Genomic DNA, 19544 nt, shown 5'->3' with positions numbered 1-19544 from the left:
GCAAAATAGGTTACTTTTAGTGTTTTGTTCTATTTCAATCTCACCCACTCGTCCGAGCCCAAGAATAGACTGGGTGGTGAGAAAGGAATCTAAAGGAGAGTTTGAAAGGAAAAAGACAATAAGAAAAACAGTTAAGAGAGAGAAGGAAGAAAGAAATAAAAGAGGGGGGGTACGAAAAAAAACAACCACCTAGACGGGGCTGTTGGCTCGAGTGGTAGCCAGGGCCTTAGGACATTTAGGGGCTGGGAGACACTCAGAGTGCTAATCATGGAGACAGGCTGTGTGACAAGTAGCCCGAGCTCACACAGGGCTGTGGTGTGTGTCGATCCTCCCAGGGCCTGGACCAGAAGAACCTAGGAACATTAAAGGGCCCTGGCCATGTATGTGGGGCTACCTGGGCAGAAGATGAAGAACAGACCTGTCCGGGCCACGTGAGAGGAGCAGCTCAAACCAGGCTACCTGGCTTTTTCTTAGTCAGCCCCCTTCTGAAAGTTCCCCCGGGGCTATGCGAGCTAGGTGGCAGCCTGGGACGTGAAGAGGGGAAGCCTGCTCCACCCCAAAGGGCGGAGCAGTGAAGCTGAAGTCGCAGGGCAGCCCAGGTGAAGAAAAGCCTTGGGCTGCTGTGAGGAGGAATCTCTGGTGAAGCTCAGGCGGCCTGCCCCCTGCATCTCTGTGATGCATTGCAGAGCAGGTAAACCAGAAGAGGAGCAGGCCACTAGTACACAGCAGCGAGCAATGGTGGTAGCCCCGTTGCCATGGGGACGCCCCTGACTTAAGAATGGTGCACAGGGCACGGTGGTGAGTGCAGCGGTGTCTCCACACCAGCGGACGCCACCTGAAACAGACATGGTGCCACAGCAGAGCCTCAGTGGCACGGGTGACCCTGACGCCAACAGTGCCATTGAGAAGAATTTGAAAAAGGCTACATGTGCGGCTGTGACTACGGGCAGAACCCCATGTACGTAGGGTCGCGCCCAATGTTGATATTGCAGGCCGCGCAGTGAGTGTGGTTGGCCCTATGTGGTGGACAGGGCACCCATGCCCCATATATCATCAGGGGGTCAGGCCACAAGCCACCAAGGACAGACCCATGGAAGGTACTGTAAGGGGGTGCGTGACTACAGAAGTCGCCCCAGTGTGACATAATACATTGTATGTGTTGTATACGTTGTTTGTCATTGTTAGTATTCGTGTTTATGTAGTTCCTCATCTATTAAATGTTATGTATCGTAGGGTATAAGTATAAATAGTATAAATGTTAAGTGGCTGAAAGTAGATTGAGAAAGTATTAGGGGAAACATTAAGTAGGTGTTAGGATATTAAATAGATATAAGGGAGTAGAGGGGAGGTATCCTGACATGAGGTAGCGTGCGGAAGTGGCGGCCTGCGTGAGGCCCCCTAGGGAAATGGGTCCGCCCACAGAGACCATCCTCTGGCCTCACATTCATGTGGATGATACCTGGAGTTAGAGAAAGGGTCTGTTGCATCTGACGTGCCCTAACGGTTCCTGAGACCCCTCCAAGGAAGGGTGGGTTGACGTAGCAGAGCCCCATTCAGATGGCACTCACGTCAGGGGGAGGTTAGGAAGGGGAGTAAGAATCGTTTTTTAGAAGAATACTTGTTTTTATAAATAAAGAGGGGTCCCCGTTGGGATCCCTATAGAAACAATCTTGGTCTCTGCGTCCATTAGTAAGGTAAGAACTCATGGTGTAGTCCATCTCCTTTTAACAGAAATTCTTTTTTCAGGTAGAGCATTCCTCTCTATCCAGCGGATGTGGGGGGGTGGTTCCCTTCTCTGGGGAAGGTAAATGGTCACGCCTTAGCTGGACCAGGGCCGGAAAACAGGGGATACACTAATCACAGTCTTTAGTAAACAGTATTTTCTGCACGTGCAATCTTTAATTTTCCGCTCCACCTTCTGAATTCTTAAGAATTCGCTGCAGCAAGTTTTTGAATGTATTGACAAATTATGCCCTCCACCCATCACTTTTCTGGGTTGCCTGTGATACCCACAAGCAAAAGGTCTTTATATGTAGGGGATGGATTTCTGAGTTGAACAGCTTTGAGGTCCATTTCCGCATCCTTGGATGATAGATCCAAAGTGATGTCCATTTCACCATTTACATTTTATAGCGAGTGAGTATTTCACAATGAAAATGGCGGCCAGGTGGTGACATTTACCTAAAAATGCATCCTCCAGACAATCAAGCACTTTCCCCAAATATTCTAGGATTGGAGGTAATAATATATAGAATATTTGGAGAAAGAATTTTAGGGGTCAGGAAAAAATGAACCATACATCTCAACCAAGATCTCTCAGTTATGGGGTAAAGCAGCTTCATACATTGTCACTCTCTTTATTCAATCTCGAGCCAGGAACATTGATCCAGCTCAACCCACTTTCACATATCAATCAATCAAAATTCACTTTATTTCGAGAGTAATTCCTTTAAAGTTCAAATACATGAAAAACAGAATTCTTTTCATATTTATCATAGGTCAACCTGAAAAAAGGCATCATACATGCAGTTGCTAACTGCTCTTCATGATTGAGTCTCATTTTCATAGCTGCTGGAAGAAAGCTCTTAAGGCATGTCTTTTGGTTGTGTGCATTCATGTATATTGTTTTGTGTTCTATAACCCTATATTTGTGTGGATGATGTGCAGATCCTATTATAGTTACAACCATCAGAGCCCCCTCACCAAAATCCCTTTGTAGTGTGCCTCCACACCTTTCATGGTAGTGCGGAAAAGATAACTTCATGTCCTGCCCTTCCCAGATGGAATGATCATGGCTCTAATCCTTTTGTTTATCTAGTATGCTAAGTGCTTATATCTTGGGCTTCCTTAACTTCATTTATCCAATGCAACACCTGCAAGATGCAGCCAATGACATTCTCACTAATATACCCAAGAAGCACCCTAACACAAATCCTAAGCACTTTACACTTGCTCACATCAAACAAATAAGTTCCTTTTAAGGTGGCGTGTATCTCACACCGAGCACTGTGTGGACTCTTCCCAAGTTGATCTCCCATTGTATTTCCTGGAATCATCAGCGCTCAACATTCTCTCTTAACGTGGAAGTTTGAACTTTCTGTGAAAGCCACCTAGGTGGGTACTCATTTTAGGAAAGGTTTCTCGAACAATTCACCAAAATGCTTTAAGAAAATGAGAAGAACCTACTCTCCAGAAAGCAACTTTAGATTTGGATATTCCACGAATCAGAACCCATGCATACATCTCTCCAAGCCAAGGAGGGGCCAAGGAGGGGATCTGGGGTGACAGTGTGCTCTATAGGATTTATGTAGCATAACTTTAACCCAAAACATTTCCACTGAAAAGGAAAAGGAGGAACATGTTTTCTGATGTCTCCTTTAGGACCTGTGTCTAGCCATAACTCTCGGATAATATCTGGAAAATATTTGATCATCACTACCCACAGACGAATAAAATGTTAATCAAATCAAAGAGATAAAATGAACCATTGATCCAAACCTATTGGAGGACTCCATGCAGACATACTACTTCTTTAAGGACTGCTTGGACAAATCATTTCAGCAGTTGATTGCTAAGTGCGAGGGCGTTATCTGCCACATTGGCTGTTGAATTATATTTTTGAAATCATGTTCTGTTTCTGAGCCTATTCCACATTAAGGATCGGCAATAACATTTGCACTTTCTTGGGAAAAGGTGTTTACAAAGATGAAGCCTGAGACAAAGAGAGACTGCTGGGGCTGTCTAGCAGTGAGGTTTGAGCAGAATTTAGGAAATAAGCTGTATATGATCATTATACACAGAAAGGTTATGTTGAGCTCAACTTAATATAGACACTACTCTGATAAAACACCCTTTGCAGAAAAATGTTATTTATTCGTGAATACTGTAATATGACATATCATGTAACCATCTTCTCCTTCAATGGCCCTGACAGAGAATAGCATCTAGCTCGGATGGAGGCATCCGTGGCCACAGTCTGGGGTCTACTCGGGGTACTCGGGGTAACACAAAGTGGTGAAAGAATTCCTAAGTTCTTACATTTCTTCTCTTCCTCTGAGCTCCAAGAAAATGGACTTTTTCAAAATCATTGCAATAGGGAAATCATTCATGGTAAATGCTCTACAAATATCCTGTAGAGGTTTCCAAACCCTAAAAAGTATTGTGTTACCCCAATGCTAGAGGAATCACGTCATCTTGTAATGGGATAACTGATTGCAGAAACATCACCTCTGTATCATACAAGTCATATTCCTCCATGGAGAAGAAGAGGTCATTTTACAGCTTGATATGGACTTCATATTCGGATTCTGGGCTGACACCTGTACAAGAATCCACATAATATCTTGTTTATAACATCAAGAATACTACCAGTGTGTTAGTATCGTGGAGCCATCCTGCCCTTGTGCTGAAGAGGAACGTGCATCCCTTTTTTTAAGGGGTGGACACAAAAGGTGCATTAGACGGGCCTAAACATATCATTTTAGTAGTCTGAAGAGTTGGCATAGACATTTTGACTGCGCTGTCAAAAATAAATAAGTGTGAGTCCTTTGCTGCGTCAAAGCATTTCTAATAATGTTGTATCAAATTCAAACAATATTCAACTTTTGGTGCTTGTTTTCATGTAAACATTGTGATTTATATGTCACCCATGTTTAGAGATGGGAATAAAATGTAAACTATATCCAACTTATTGCTGCTTTTCTGCTTATATAGATGGAAATTCAAATTACACTAACACATGTTTCACACTCTGTGTTTCATCAAGGCAAATTTGTGATCATTAGTAGTTGGGTTGTTCTCAACAAACATAATATTGCATAATCTTTGTGCCATGGCTTTATTTATACTCGTGTTCTTGTTAGTCCACTGTAAACAATTTGATAGTAACAGAACACGAATAATATAATCAGTTGTTCAATATTATTTTATAAATAATATTTTGTAAACATGTGTTACAGATGGTTACAATATTGTGTCATTTATGGATTTTGAAAATACATTTATGATAACTTGAATGCTTGATTTTCCTAGTTGCCTGTATTCTTTATGCAGCTCTACTTCATCCTTAAACATTCATTTGGGAGAAGAATGTATGTTTGATACAGTTACAATTAAGCTTAATTTAAAACAAAACAAACTAAAAACATCCGTAATTTTTTTTAATGTAATTTTTGTTGTTTAAACATGAGAAAATATGTTAGTGTCTCACTTATGAAGTTTCCCTAATCCCTTTAAATGAGACCATCTAAATAGTTTGCATGCAGTACGCTTTTGTCATTTCCACTGTGAACAGTAACTATCATTAATAATTTGTATGTTAACTCAATACTATTTCAAAAACTGATTAAGCCCATCTTTGTTTAAAATTAACTACAATAATGTTAATGTGTCTAACTTCAAATCAGTTTGAGTTCAATACTGTCAATACTGTCGTAAACATGCAGCCTAGAAAGGTAATATGGAGACACCTTCAGAAAAAAACCTTCAGAACAACAAAACAAATGGGGAAAAGTCTAGATATCAATAAGAGCAGGACATGTACTGAAGACTAAAGCCATGTCTTTAATGTCTTGCTGAAAAGTATTAGAACTGGGATGGGTTTCAGTTACAGATGAAGTGAGGTGCGCCAACATACGAAAGATGGAGAGAAAGCCCTGCTTTTGGAACCTCTGGATGGAGCAGTCCTCTTCTCCGCAGAGGTGTGCATTGTATCGGCGGAATAAAAACGTATGTCTTAAAACTTCTACCTTTGCTGATTTAAAACGTACACTTGGGTCCAGGGGCAACTGATGGAGCTGGCCTCACAGGTAGATAATTGCTCAAATTTCCTAACACAGATTTAGTCCCTTTTCCCTATGGCAGCGGACATCTTTTTCCTTTTTTTCCCCTTGGGAGATTGGCACAGTGCGGGTAAAAGCCATATTAGCACACTGGGAGCGGGCTCTAGCCATCCAGGAGCTCAGAATATTTTCTCTGGTATAAGCCTCCATTCCAAGCTCCCCCAGTGCTGTTTGCCCCTCACCCTGTGCCTCTTGCTCTCCCCTTCTCACCCATGCCTCTTTAGCAGCTGCTAGTAAGCACACACGGGTGCTAAAGGAAATTATAAATCAAGAAAACATACTTACCTTCAGGGAGTCCTGGGACGCCATGTGTGGGAGCTGGAGTGACTTGTGAGTGTTGATTACGTCATCATAATCAACAATGAAAATGGACTCCCACTCCTATACAGAGCTTTGCAGGACTGGCTGAAGGTAAGTAGCTTTTTTTGTTTATAATATTTTCTTGCTCACAGGTGCTAATTGTAATTGTAATTGTTTATTTGTAAGTGCTTCAAAGCGCTTCAAGGCGGGCAGGGAACAAGGGGCTATCGTTGCCATTCTTAGGCCTTGAAAATTCTGAATGATCTAACAGCAAAAATTAGCATACTAGGCCCTGGCATTTCTACTAGTATAAGTGTGTGACAAATGGTTGGGGGAGAAGTGGGGAGGGGGACATACAAGACAAAAAAAGGTTGGTTATCAATGCACCTATGCATGCAGGCACAGCCAGCTAGAGAGGGGAGATAGAGGAGGACAGGATGGACAAACATGCTAAGCCTAGTACATTCAAGGTTGTGCTAGTAGCAAGACAGAAGTGCAAGGGAGGAGGAGGTGGACAAGTGCACCCAGTCCAGCAGGGGCCAGGGTTAAGTGCAGAGTGGGTGCCACTCTCATGGAACGTATGCCGAGTGCAGTAATGCAAGGCAGAGTGCGAAGGCCCGGAGGTAAGTGCAGGACTGACAGGGGAGTCTGGGACCTGTGAAGCTCTGGATGTGCACCAGGCGACCAGTCAGCTGACTGAACAGATTGAGGATGAGAACGAAGGAGGGAAGCAGGAGGGGAGAGAAAGGAGGTTAGCAAGGGAGAGGGAGAGAGAAAGAGGAAAGGAGAAGAATGTCTTGAGGAGTTACCAGAATTTAAGGAGGTCTGGCTCAAGATGGAGAGAGGCAGGTAGGCTGTTCCAGTGGGAGGTACCTGCAGAGGATAAGGATCTACCCCCAAATCTCTGTTTGGAATAACGGCTCACACACAGTGAGTTGGATCAGGCAGAGCAGAGGGCTCTGGAAGGAGAGTATTTAGGAAGAGAGTGTTGTAGACAGTAGGGGCCCCCGTCCCAGAAAGCCTTGTGGACTATGTGGAGGGACATAAACTTGATCCTTGTAGCCATGAGGAGCCAGTGGAGGGATTTCAGCGCCGGAGAGATGCAGTCCCTGTGCTTGAAGCCAGGGATCAATCTTACGGTTCTGTTCTGTATAAGTTGAAGAGGTCGAAGAGTAGAGGTAGGAAGATTGAGAAAGAGGCTGTTGCAGTAGTGCAGTCTGGAGAGAACCAGGGCTCTGGAGACAATGAGCCTCTGGGGGAAGGTGAGAAAAGGTATAATACCTCTGAGGAGGTGCATCTGGTAGTGGGACTTTTTGGACATGTCCGAGATGTGAGAAGAGAAGGAGAGAGTAGAGTTCAATATGACCCCCTGGTTTTTTGCATCACTAGTGGGTGAGGGTGCAGGACCAAGGGTGGTCGCCAGAGTGAAAGTGGGAAAACAGGAGCAGGGCTCCCAATGAGGATGATCTCTGTCTTACTGGCAGATGATTAGCAGCACACCAGGACTGAAGTGCAGGCAGACAGTCCGGGATGAGCTAGAAGGAAGAGGCCGAGGGTAGCCTCAAAGAGAACCCTCTGTCATCCGCATAACATTGAAAGTTGGAGGTGAAGGCAGAGATTATGTGGGCCAAATGGGCCATGTAGACATTGAAAAAAAGGGGGATAGATTAGGTCCCTGGTGGACACCACAAGTAGAGAGAGTGATATCAGAGAGAAAGGAACCAAGTTCTACCTGGGAAGTATGGTCACAGAGAAAGGATGCCAGCCACACCAGGGTTGGATCATTTATGCCCAGGGTCTCATGGAGATGGGAGCTCAGGATGTTGTGTTTTACCGTATCAAAAGCAGAGGAGAGGTCAAAAAGAATGAGGACAGAGGAAGAGTTAGAATCAAGGTTTGAGAGCAGGTCTTCACAGGTGTTCAGAAGAGCAATTTACATGCCTTTGGATGCTGTAAAGCCAGACTGATGGTCATGGGTAAGCTGAGAGATAGCCAACTTTTCCAGGAGTTGGGGCGAAAGTAAGCTGGAATTGTAGAGTTGGCAGAGGGTTTTTTGAGAAGAGTGTGCACAAGAGAGTGCTTGAGAAAAGCAGAAGACTCCAGTGGTGAAGGAGAGGCTACAGAGGTCTGCCAAGGTTGGAGCTAGCAAGTCAATGTTGTCCTTGCTGGTTTTGGAGAAGCAGGGGTCCACCTGTTTGGAAAAAGCTTTCATAGACCAGACTTGTCTAGAGACCTCCTTCGCTGAGAGGGAGGAGAGAAAGGGAGTGGTGGGGTCAGCTGAGGGGGGCCCTGGAGATGATGGTGCACAAGTGGGTGCAGAGGAGAGAGAAGATAGGATATCCTGTGTTTTGGTGGTGAAGTGCGCAGCCAGGACTGAGCAAAGGGCCTGGGTGTGTGCGGTAGAGGAAGAGGGTGCAGTATGATTGGCCGGTTCCTTACAGATTTTGAAAAGTTTGGCTGTGTTGTTGGATGCCGCAGAGATACAGGCTTGAATATGGACTCTATAGCAGGCCTGCTTTTCAGAAGGTGCACCTGAAGATCCCCTTTTCCGTTCTGCTGCCCTACACTTGCATTTAAGGTCAGCCAGGTCAGAGTCATACCAAAAGTTGCACTTTTTGGCAGGCTTCAGTTGGACCCTCATGAGAGGGGCAAGGATGTCGAGGGTATTGGAGATGGAAAGGTGAAAGTTGGAGAGGGCTGCATCCAGGTGGAAGTCAGCAGCAGGAGTAGGAGGAGGAGAGAAGGTGGAGGCAAAGGCGCCACTGACACTTTATTCATGGGTCTGGTGACCTTGAAGGTCGGAGGCAGTGCACGGTGTGCCAGTGCTAAAGGAGAATAAAGCTTCAAGTGAGAGGATAGAAAACAGTGATCAGTCCATGAGAGTGGGGTGGTGAGAGGAATATAGAGAGGAATGTCTGTGGAGATAAGAGCATCCAAGGTGTGGCAGGCAGTGTGCATCGGACCTAAAGATAGAATGGAGAGATTTGGTGGGTTGCATAGGTTGCGGAAAGCTGCTGAAGAGTCAGGAGAGTCAAGATGGATGTTGAGATCCCCCAATAGGAGGAGTTGGGAGAAGGAGGAAATTAGAGAAGAGGGTGGACTGGCCCGGTGGCCGATAGAAGGTGGCCAGAGTCAGAGAAGAGAGAGGGGAGAGAGGGAGCCTGCAGACCAGGCATTCTAAAGAGGAATAGGCCTGAGTGGGGATGGTATAAACAGGGATCCACTCTGGAAAGATTGGGCAACTCCCCCTCCAGGTCTGTTGGGCCTGGGTCCAGAGAGAATCTTGTAGCCTTCAGGGAGAAGAGTGTCAAAACTTGTGATAGAGCCGTCCTTAAACCAGGTCTTAGTGAGAGCAAGAACATCAAGGTCCAGGTGTTCCAAGAGGTGGCAGATGTTGGAAGAGTGCTTGACTAAGGAAGAGTTACGTCATGAATCACAGAATGCGCCCCTTCTGGACTTCCTGGTCCTTATCGCAGCCGGGCTTGCATTCCTTGCAACTCCCAACATGGCCGTCTCGTGTGACACGCCTCGCACCAGCCTTCACGGCGGACATAGTACGTCCTACAAATTGGCCACACCCCCGTGGCCCCGCGCGTCTCAACGCTATCATCAGGTAGTGACTAGACGTGTGTCTCGTAGCTTGCAAACTAGTCCTTATCCTAAGTTCCTGGATCCTTATTCCCATTCCTTCCACCATTTCCTCTTCACCTTGCTCCTGGATTCCACGTACCCCTTGTGTATGCTTCCTCCTTTCCTAGACGTCCTGAATCTCCGAGATCCTGGAACGCTGAACGCACGCTGGAGTCAGAAGAGACTTGAGCAGGCTTGTATAAAACCTGATCCGTGCGCAAGAAGAATCTCGCCGCGGAATCCTACAAGAAGCGGACTCAGGTGAGACGGGGGAAATTCACGACAGTTTGAGACGCCAAACGACCGACATGGAAAAGGCCGTTCAGGATCTTATGCGCGCCATGCAAGAACTAACGACCGAGGTGCAGAATTTAAAGGCGGAGAATGCTGCATTAAAGCAACTTGCTCTGTCTCGCGATTCTGCAACAAAAGAGAGTGTTTTACTGGGTGGTGTTGTAGACAAGTACGATGGGTCTGTAAAAACCCTTCGTGGATTCCTGGACTCCTGCTTGGTTCATTTTACCTTTAAGCCCTATTATTTTTCAACTCCCAGGGCAAAGGTGGGCTTTATAATCTCGCACCTCACCCGGAATGCATTGACTTGGGCTACTCCCTTAGTCAACTCTGGAGATGCCATCCTGGATGATTATGACGGGTTCATACAGGCCCTCAAGCCCATGTTTGACTGCCCAGAACAGGTTTATAGTGCCCAGGAATGCCTACTTGACTTTCGGCAAGGATCCCAGGACATGCTAACGTATGTCACAAGATTCAAACACTTGGCCAAGGAAGCGTATTGGTCCTCAGAAGCAAGTTTCACTCTCTTCAGCAGGGGTCTAAACGAGGAAATAAAAGACGAATTAGCCAGAGTGGCTCGTCCAAGTTCATTCCAGGCTCTTATGGATCTAGCCATGCAGATAGACTTTCGTATCCAGGAAAGAAAGGCAGAGAGAAAGAAGACTAAGGTGCCCTTCCAGAAGAATTCCCTTGAGACTTCTTTGAAGACTGATCCTACTCCAGCCCCTGACTGTGATCCAGAACCCATGCAAATAGGAGCCTTTCGCGGACCCATATCCCCACAAGAAAGGATGAGGAGGATCCACACGGGTTTGTGCATATATTGTGCCTCAGATAAACACCTGGTTAGAGAATTCCTCTAGCTCCTCCACAGCGTTCGGGAAACGCCAGCTCCCAATCCTAGATGGAGCGAGGTGTCAGGAGAGAGATGTTTGCTCCACATCTATTCCATCCTTGAACTCTCCTGGACAGAACAACTTAGTGGTTCTACGAGCCTTCTTATCATTATCGAAGAATGAGACTTACCCCATCCTGGCCCTGGTGGATTGTGGGGCAATGGGAATATTCATTGATCAAGATTGGGTCTTTCAGAACCGTATTCCATATGAAGCATGGGGTATAATGCAACCTGTGGAGGCAATTGATGTAAGACCTCTCACTTCAGGACCCATATCCTTACAGACCAAGGAAATACAACTTTCAATAAACCATCACCAGGAATTGATCAAACTTGACATCATCAAATCAGCCCACTATCCTATGGTAGTAGGCATGCCCTGTTTGCAGAAGCACAATCCATACATCAATTGGGCAGCAGGATCTTTGTTTCTTGGCTCAGAGTTTTGCCTGTCACATTGTCTATCCCAGGATCCTTCCTTGATACCATCAGAAAACACTTCAACAGATCAACAAGGCCCACTTATGGTTTCAAACGTCGTACAGGTTCCTGAAGCCTACCAGGGCTACGCTGATGTATTTTCAACTGCTATTGTCCAGGCCCTACCCCCTCACAGGCCTGAAGACTGCGCAATAGATACAGAACCTTCGGCAGTAATTCCCTTTGGGAGGATCTTCATTCTCTCCGAACCAGAAAAGAAGGCCCTTAGAGAATACTTGGACACCAATCTGGAAAATGGCACCATAAGACCATCCAAATCTCCAGCTGGAGCCTCATTGTTTTTCGTTCCCAAAAAAGACACTAAAGAACTTAGACCTTGTCTTGATTATCGTGGACTGAATCAATGCACCCTCAAGGATCATTACCCCTTGCCCTTAATCTCGGATATCTTGGAAGCGGTGAGAGGAGCTGTAATCTTCACTAAGTTGGACCTCAGATGAGCTTTATCATCTGATCCGTATCAGGGAAGGAGACGAGTGGAAGACGGCCTTTAGAACACCCTTTGGTCACTTTGAATACTTGGTTATGCCCTTCGGGCTCGCAAATGCCCACGCAGTTTTCCAACGCTTCATGGATAGGGTCTTTTCTGACATGCTGTTTCTCTTCGTCATCGTTTACCTGGACGATATCTTGATATACTCCAAGGACTCTCAAAAACATGAAGAGCATGTGAAGGTGGTTCTACAATGACTACGTGAACATAAAATCCTGGCTAAACCCGAGAAATGCCTTTTTCATGTCACCTCTGTTCATTATCTAGGATTTGTCCTTAGTCCAGAAGGGATAGGAATGGACCATTCTAAGGTAAAAGCCATACTATCTTGGCCTGCCCCCACTTCTGTGAAACAAATTCAATACTTTCTGGGGCTTGCCAATTTCTATCGGAAATTCATTCCATCTTTTTCTGAGATAGTTCAACCCATTATTACCTTATTGAAGAAAGATACACCCTTCCTCTGGACTTCAGCCCAAGACCAAGCCTTTCAATGATTGAAGAAGGAATTCACACAATCCCCTATCCTGGCTCAACCCGATGTTAATCAACCATTCCTAGTGGAGACTGACGCCTCTAACTACGCCATAGGAGCAGTATTAAAGCAGGAACTCAAAGATAAATTAGAACACCCTATTGCTTATCTCTCACGGACCCTGACTCCTAGTGAGACCCATTACTCCGTCTTAGAAAAGGAACTGTTGGCGATCCGCCAAGCCTTCACTGAATGGCGGCATCTACTGCTGGGTGCTAAACATCCTGTCCAGGTCCGTACGGACCATCGAAATCTTCAATTGCTGCAATCTATGGAATCTAGAAATAGCCGACAAACCTGTTGGGCCTTTTTCTTCACTCAGTACCAGTTCCACATCCATCATGTTCCCGGATCACAGAACATAATCGCAGATGCCCTATCTCGGTGTCCTGACTATGAAACTCCTGAAGATCGGGCTTACCCAAGGATGTTTCCCCATACAATTTTTGTAGCCCAAGCAGTCAGCCTCTTGGAAGAGATTACAACGCAAACCCAGTCTTCTGAAATCTGGAAAGAATTCACAGGAATGAACCGATGGAAACTTAACTCTAGAGACGGATATTTGTTCAAGGCCTTGGTCATTCCCACACACAGACTACAGCTAAAGATTATCAACCTCTGCCATGACAATCTGCATTCTGGACATCGTGGTGTTACCAATACCCTTCATCTCATACAGAGACAATTTTGGTGGCCCAGGATGAAGACTGACGTCCAATGCTACATTCAAGCCTGTGAAGTCTGCAATCAGAAGAAGCATGACAATAAGAAACCGGCAGGTCTCCTACTGCAACCTACACTACCTTCTAGACCCTGGGAGTGCATAGCAACGGACTTTATTGTGGAATTGCCGCCGTCTAGGGGCTTTACGACGATCATGGTCACCATAGATTTGTTTACACACCTGGCCCATTTCACACCATTGCACAAATTGCCATCTTCCTCAGAACTCGCTGGCATTTTCCTAGAGCACATATTTCGTCTTCATGGACTTCCTTCCAAGATCATATCTGATAGAGGTCCTCAATACATCTCTCAATTTTGGAAACATCTCTGTCGAATTTTAGGAATACAACGTGCTCTCTCATCAGGTTATCACCCACAGACTAACAGAGCTACGGAACGTGTGAACCAGACCCTGGAACAGTACCTCCGTTGTTTTGCTACCAAGGTGCAAGATGACTGGTCGCTCCTTATACCTATGGTTGAATTCGCTTACAACAACTCTGATCACTCGCCACTTAAGACCAGCCCCTTCTATTGCAGCCAAGGCTTCCACCCTTCAGTCCTGCCTTCCATTCTAACACAACCCACACCTGTACCAACAGTTGATTCCTGGATTGAAACTCTCATCAATGTCCACAAGGATGCCAAAGAACACCTACAAGAAGCTCGGACTCACGCAAAACATTTCGTGGACATCAAACGAAGGCCAGGTCCCTCTTATGCCGTAGGTGATCAGGTATGGTTGTCCTCGAAACTACTGCCTCGTCATTTACGACCAAACAAACTAGCCCCCCGTTACTATAGGCCCTTTTCCATAAAGGAGATCATAAATCCAGTCTCCTTCCGGCTCAAATTACCTGATTCCTGGAAGAAGATTCATCCAGTTTTCCACACTTCCTTACTGAAACCTTACGTCCAATCTTCCCGGAAATTCTGCAGACCCAACCCCGTGCTTGTGGACAATCAACTGTAATATGAGGTATCAAGAATATGCTATTCCAGGTATAGACGAGGACAACTTCAATATCTGGTCGAGTGGAAAGGATACCCTCCAAGTGAAAGAACCTGGGAACCAATATCTAATCTGAATACCCCTCGACTACTCAGAAGATATCATCTCATACACCCGGGCAAACCTGGTGGAACAGGTTTTCGGAGGAGGCATGCTGTCATGAATCACAGAATGCGCCCCTTCTGGACTTCCTGGTCCTTATCGCAGCGGGGCTTGCATTCCTTGATACTCCCAACATGGTAGTCTTGCATGACACGCCTTGCGCCAGCCTTCACGGCGGACGTAGTACATCCTACAAATAGGCCACGCCCCCGTGGCCCAGCGCGTCTCAACGCTATCATCAGGTAGTGACTAGACGTGTGTCTCGTAGCTTGCAAACTGGTCCTTACCCTAAGTTCCTGGATCCTTATTCCCATTCCTTCCACCATTTCCTCTTCACCTTGTTCCTGGATTCCACGTACCCCTTGTGTACGCTTCCTCCTTTCCTGGACGTCCTGAATCTCCAAGATCCTGGAATGCTGAACGCGCGCTGGAGTCAGAAGAGACTCGAGCGGGTTTGTATAAAACCCGATCCATGCGCAAGAAGAATCTCCCCGTGGAATCCTACAAGAAGCAGACTCAGGTGAGACGGGGGAAATTCACGACAATTTAAGCATGGAAACTTTCGGTGGGGGTGCAAGGGACAGAGGTCCCCACCGAATGCGGCACAGGTGCCTGAGAGATAGAGACAAGAGAAGGCAGAGGGGCCGAAGGAAGTGCAAGCAAGGGAGCCAGGACAGTGGTAGATGGCAAGGGAGGCAGTAAGGAGGAAGGTGGAAAATTGATAAGGTGAGGGAGGAGCCTATCAAAAAGAAGAAGGTTGGATTGAGGCCCTTGTACCAAGAAGGTACCATTGCGATAGACATTTATGATGACCCAGGAGGTCGAGGAGAAGGCAAGAAGGACCTCCCAGCAGGTGCCACCATTCATGTGTGAAGAAGAGTAGGGGGAGAGCAAAGTGACAATATGTAGAGTCCAAAGGTCGGGGGAGGGAACGACAAAGAGGATGTCTGTGAGAGTCTCTCTGTCGTATGCACTGCTGTAGGTGTCAGTGATATGAAGGCCTGGAATGGAGCCAAGTGTGTCCTTAAGTTTCTACCTGCCAGACTTTGTAAGTGGTGAGGGATAGAAGATAGAGAAGCAGTTGGAGAAAATAGGAGCGATAAAGAGCGCCATTGTGAAGGGGGACAATGTGTGGTGCATTTAACCAGGCTGAGCAACTGGGGAACGTGGGAGGGAGTTGACAGGAGGGTGGAGGCTCACAAGGATCTCAATCGGAGTGGGAACACGCAGTGGGAGCTAAAAAGAGTGGGTACAAGGGAGCAAGAGCAGAGGCAATACAAGGAAGCAAGGAAGTAAATTGGATATCTAACTAGCAGAACATAATAATGCAGGATAAAAGCACACCTAAATTTGATTTTTAAACAACAGGCACAATCAGTGCAGGATGAAAGCACACCTACATTGATTTTTAAACAACTACACAATCGTGCAGAATGAAAGCTCCCTAAATTCGATGTTTAAACAACAGACACATTCAATGCAGGATGAAGGCACACCTAAATTCGATTTTTAAACAACATATCTTTGCCAGCAGTGACCAAAGGAGGGTCCATATGCCCGGACAGGCACAGGCAGGGCCTTAGTGTGGGTGTTGGAAGGGGGCTGACGTTTGCCTGCGGTCTTACAGATTGGCTACAAGAAGAAGGGCAAGTCAATCAGAGCCAGGCATGGAAGCACTCCGGCGCTAGGAACAGGTGGCAGCCATCATGGAATTTCAAATTAAAGCTGAAACAAATGTCCCTGCTGCTCTGTGGTATGTGACTTTGAAGCAGAAAAGGCCGCTTTGGAGTTGCTAAGAGCAAAAAGGATCACTGTTGGGATTAGGATCAATTGCACAGTGCACATATTGTAATAGAAAATAATTTTGATGTTTTCTTTTTTTTTTTCCAATTATAAAAAAATTCAGAGCTATTCCCCACAAAGACCAGTGTAAGGATGTTGATAGTGGTCCAACAAGAACGTCGTAAGCAAAGCGTGGGTTACCAGCCAGTGTCCTATGGATGGGGGCTACAGTTCTTTCCTTGGCAGAGCTGGCCCTGCCGGTAATACAGTGCCACTCTTGCTAAGGGAACCTCGCTTCGCTCGGTCCATTAACCTGGCCAGCAGGCTGTTACCCGGCTCAGTATGAACTCTGGAATAGATTCCATTCCGGAATCTAGTTTCCAGAGCTTGTACACCCAGAATAGTGCATCAGGGTCCTTTCCTTTGTGACGTCTTGGAACATTTACATGGTAAGGGCTATGTTTGCTTCTGTCTCTGGCCTATCATGTTCCTGCACTGAGCAGCACTCCTGGTAAGTCTCAGTGTGCCTCCCTGACAAAATCATATACTTATGTATTTAATTAGATTTTTTGCAATTAAGAAACCCTTTCAGGATGCTTACAGAACCAAATGTCAGTCTGTTGTCCCTTCCAGTCTTTGCCTCAATCCATGCAAAGACCACAGTCAAGAGATTGAGTCTTCAGTGTTTTGTAGCTGGGTCTCCTGAAAAGCCATCCTGATTTTTCTTGGATTTCGTGTTCTACATTGCTTTCTGATTGGGAGAGTCAATTGCATTCTTTTCGAGCTTTAAGCCCAAATTACAAACTCCTTTTCCAGTCTGAAACCTGGATAGAAAACTCTGTTCCCAACTTGAAACATTGCCTTGCAAACTCCTTGTTTGTAGAGTGAATTATTGTCCTGCAGTTGTTTTGTGTGGCACTGATCCGTGTGTGTTCCCCAGTGTCCCATACAGCACCATTTTCATGTTTGCACATTGTAAGTATTGAAATAGAATGATGTTCCCTGGTGCTATTAGGATTACCCAAGCTCCATGTTCTAGGCCCTGGGCCATCTTTCTGTTTTCCCTTGGCTGTTAAGAATACCATATCTCCATGAACGTTTACCACCAGTTTCTAGTGCAATTTCATGTATTCTTGTTAGTGCAAACTTCCAGTATAAGGCTCATTATTGCTAGTTAAACAGTGCTTTCTAAAGCTTTTCCTGCTTACTCTTTTCTTTTTTCTTTGCCTTTCCTTTTCTTTGCCCTGTGTATTCTGCCCCTAAAGGAGGTTGTCTGATAGCAGGTACTGACTGCAGGATTCAGCACAGCTTGTCATTAGATCTGTGTGATTGGTTTCCTTTGAGCTTTCCCCTACTTAATTAAACCTTTTCAATCCGTGTTCACTTGTGATGTATAACTGTTTCTGTGCGCTACCTATGTTTTACCAAAGGTTCCAGCAAATGTGCACTTTACACTGCCTTTTGCGCACAGACGACGTTAGGTAACTTACGTCATATAGATGCTGGGCCATTGGATAAGAGCAATGGTTGCAGTATGATTTGGTGATATCCCTGCAAGTTCAAGGTGTTCACATTTACGCAGTCAAACTATTATCCTTCCTTTATGGTGGTTTGTCCCATGCTGCATTGGTTCTATGTCATTTCATCAACAGATTTCTTTTCAATTCGTTTTTTTACGAATATTTTTAAATTAAAAAGCTCATCGAAATTGCTTTGTTTTTATATTTGGGGGGCTTCCCCTTGTCGCCCAATCCCCTATTGATTTTTCTCTATTTCCAACCCACCCTGACTCTTATATGCACTTTGGCACCCCCCCGGCCCACTATATTTTTCGATGAGTTTTTTGGTTGAATTTATTTCGTTAAAAAACCCATTAAAAAAGACTGCTGATGAAAGGACGTTGTACCGCTGCATTGCGCATGTGTGACCCCTCTTTCTGTGCTCTTTGCATGGCAGGCTACAGCCGGCTCCACTCACATACTCCAGTCGTTCCTTACCTAGTGCACATGTATTGTCCAGTCTTGTTAGACCCTCCTGCCCACTGCCTTAGTGCTGTGCCGGCAGTGACCTTAGTTTAGCATATGCTAATCTATCCCTCCGCTCAATGTTAAAACCGTGTCAGGTTCCCCCCCCCACCCCCCGCGGGTCCTGACATGTTGAAAACAGAGACACCCACCTTTAAAAAGTCGCTCCCTCTGAATTGAAATGATTACGTCTTCAGCATCAGAAAGAACTTGGAAAGAGTTAGCGCAAGGTATGCATGAATGAACTAAAATAATGTTACAATTGTATTCCTTGACCTTAATGACAATCCAAGGTCCATCCAGTCAACTCTTTTTCCATATTCGAAGAGTGTCCTCATCCCACAAGACTTACTAGAATTGCAGTTATGGGACTCATGCCCAACCCAAATCCTAGGGAGCTTACAGACATACATACCATTTCCTGTTCGAGTGGCAAATCAACTGACAAGAGGCAAACACATGTACAATGATCATCAATGTAATGTAACTTTTATAGGAACTTGGATTTTGAAATCAAATACTGCCTTGTGTTTCTCTCTGGTCTCCCAAAAATGATAAAAACCTTTGCTAAAAATATACAAAACAGTAGACCAGCACCAGAGGACAAAATGGCAAAAATCTCAACTGCAACGAGATACTTTCCCTTCGTGCTGAGATAGGCTGGAACGAAGGAGAGCCAGACGCTGACGAACACCAGCATGCTGAAGGTGATGAACTTGGTCTCGTTGAAGCTGTCGGGTAGATTCCTGGCGATGAAGGAGACCAGGAAGCTAACGCTGGCCAAGAGTCCCATGAATGCCAACATGCAGTAGAACCAGACGATGGAGCCCTCATTGCATTGGGCAATTATTTCTCGCATGGCAGAACTGGTGATATGTTCTGGAAATGAAGGCGATATTGTCATCCAGGCAATACCAATAGTGACCTGAACCAATGTGCAGGCCAGAACAATAGTGTAGGCTATCTTTGGACCTAAGAGCCTTCTGAGTTTTCCATCAGGCTTTGTGGCACTGAACGCGATCACCACCGTGATGGTTTTAGCAAGTATGCAAGAAACACACAGGGAGAAGATGACTCCGAAGACGATTTGTCGCAGCATGCAGGTGACCCTCATAGGATGCCCAATGAAAATCATGGCACAGAGAAAGCAGAGCACCAGAGAGACCAGCAGTAGGTAACTGATGCCGCGATTATTAGCTCTCACCACTGGAGTGTCTCGGTACCAAACAAAGACAACAAGGACAAAAGAAGCTTTTAGAGACAACACAATTGACATACAGGCTAGCGTCAAACCAAGAGCTTCATCATAGGACAGGAAGACAATAGGTTTTGGGATGCATCTGTTGCGCTGCTCACTGGACCAGTGATCATCGGGGCACTTCATACAGTCTGTGGAATCTAGGG

At 45.6% G+C, this 19544-nt stretch overlaps 1 protein-coding gene across 1 annotated transcript in view; it reads right to left on the bottom strand.

Annotated features, from left to right (window-relative positions):
- Window positions 1-18630: 18630 nt before the first annotated feature.
- LOC138579954 (vomeronasal type-2 receptor 26-like) overlaps window positions 18631-19544 on the bottom strand; it is a 400387-nt gene continuing 399473 nt past the window's right edge. The window contains exon 8 of the mRNA XM_069650179.1: window positions 18631-19538. Within this exon, the coding sequence (XP_069506280.1) occupies window positions 18631-19538 (908 nt within the window). The remainder of the gene's footprint in view (window positions 19539-19544) is intronic.

This window comes from Ambystoma mexicanum, chromosome 3p (genome assembly GCF_040938575.1).
Source record: "Ambystoma mexicanum isolate Mex_15411 chromosome 3p, UKY_AmexF1_1, whole genome shotgun sequence".
Lineage (NCBI taxonomy): Eukaryota > Metazoa > Chordata > Amphibia > Caudata > Ambystomatidae > Ambystoma > Ambystoma mexicanum.
The sequence above is the reverse complement of the archived record's forward strand: the minus strand, read 5'-3'. Positions and strand labels throughout refer to the sequence as shown.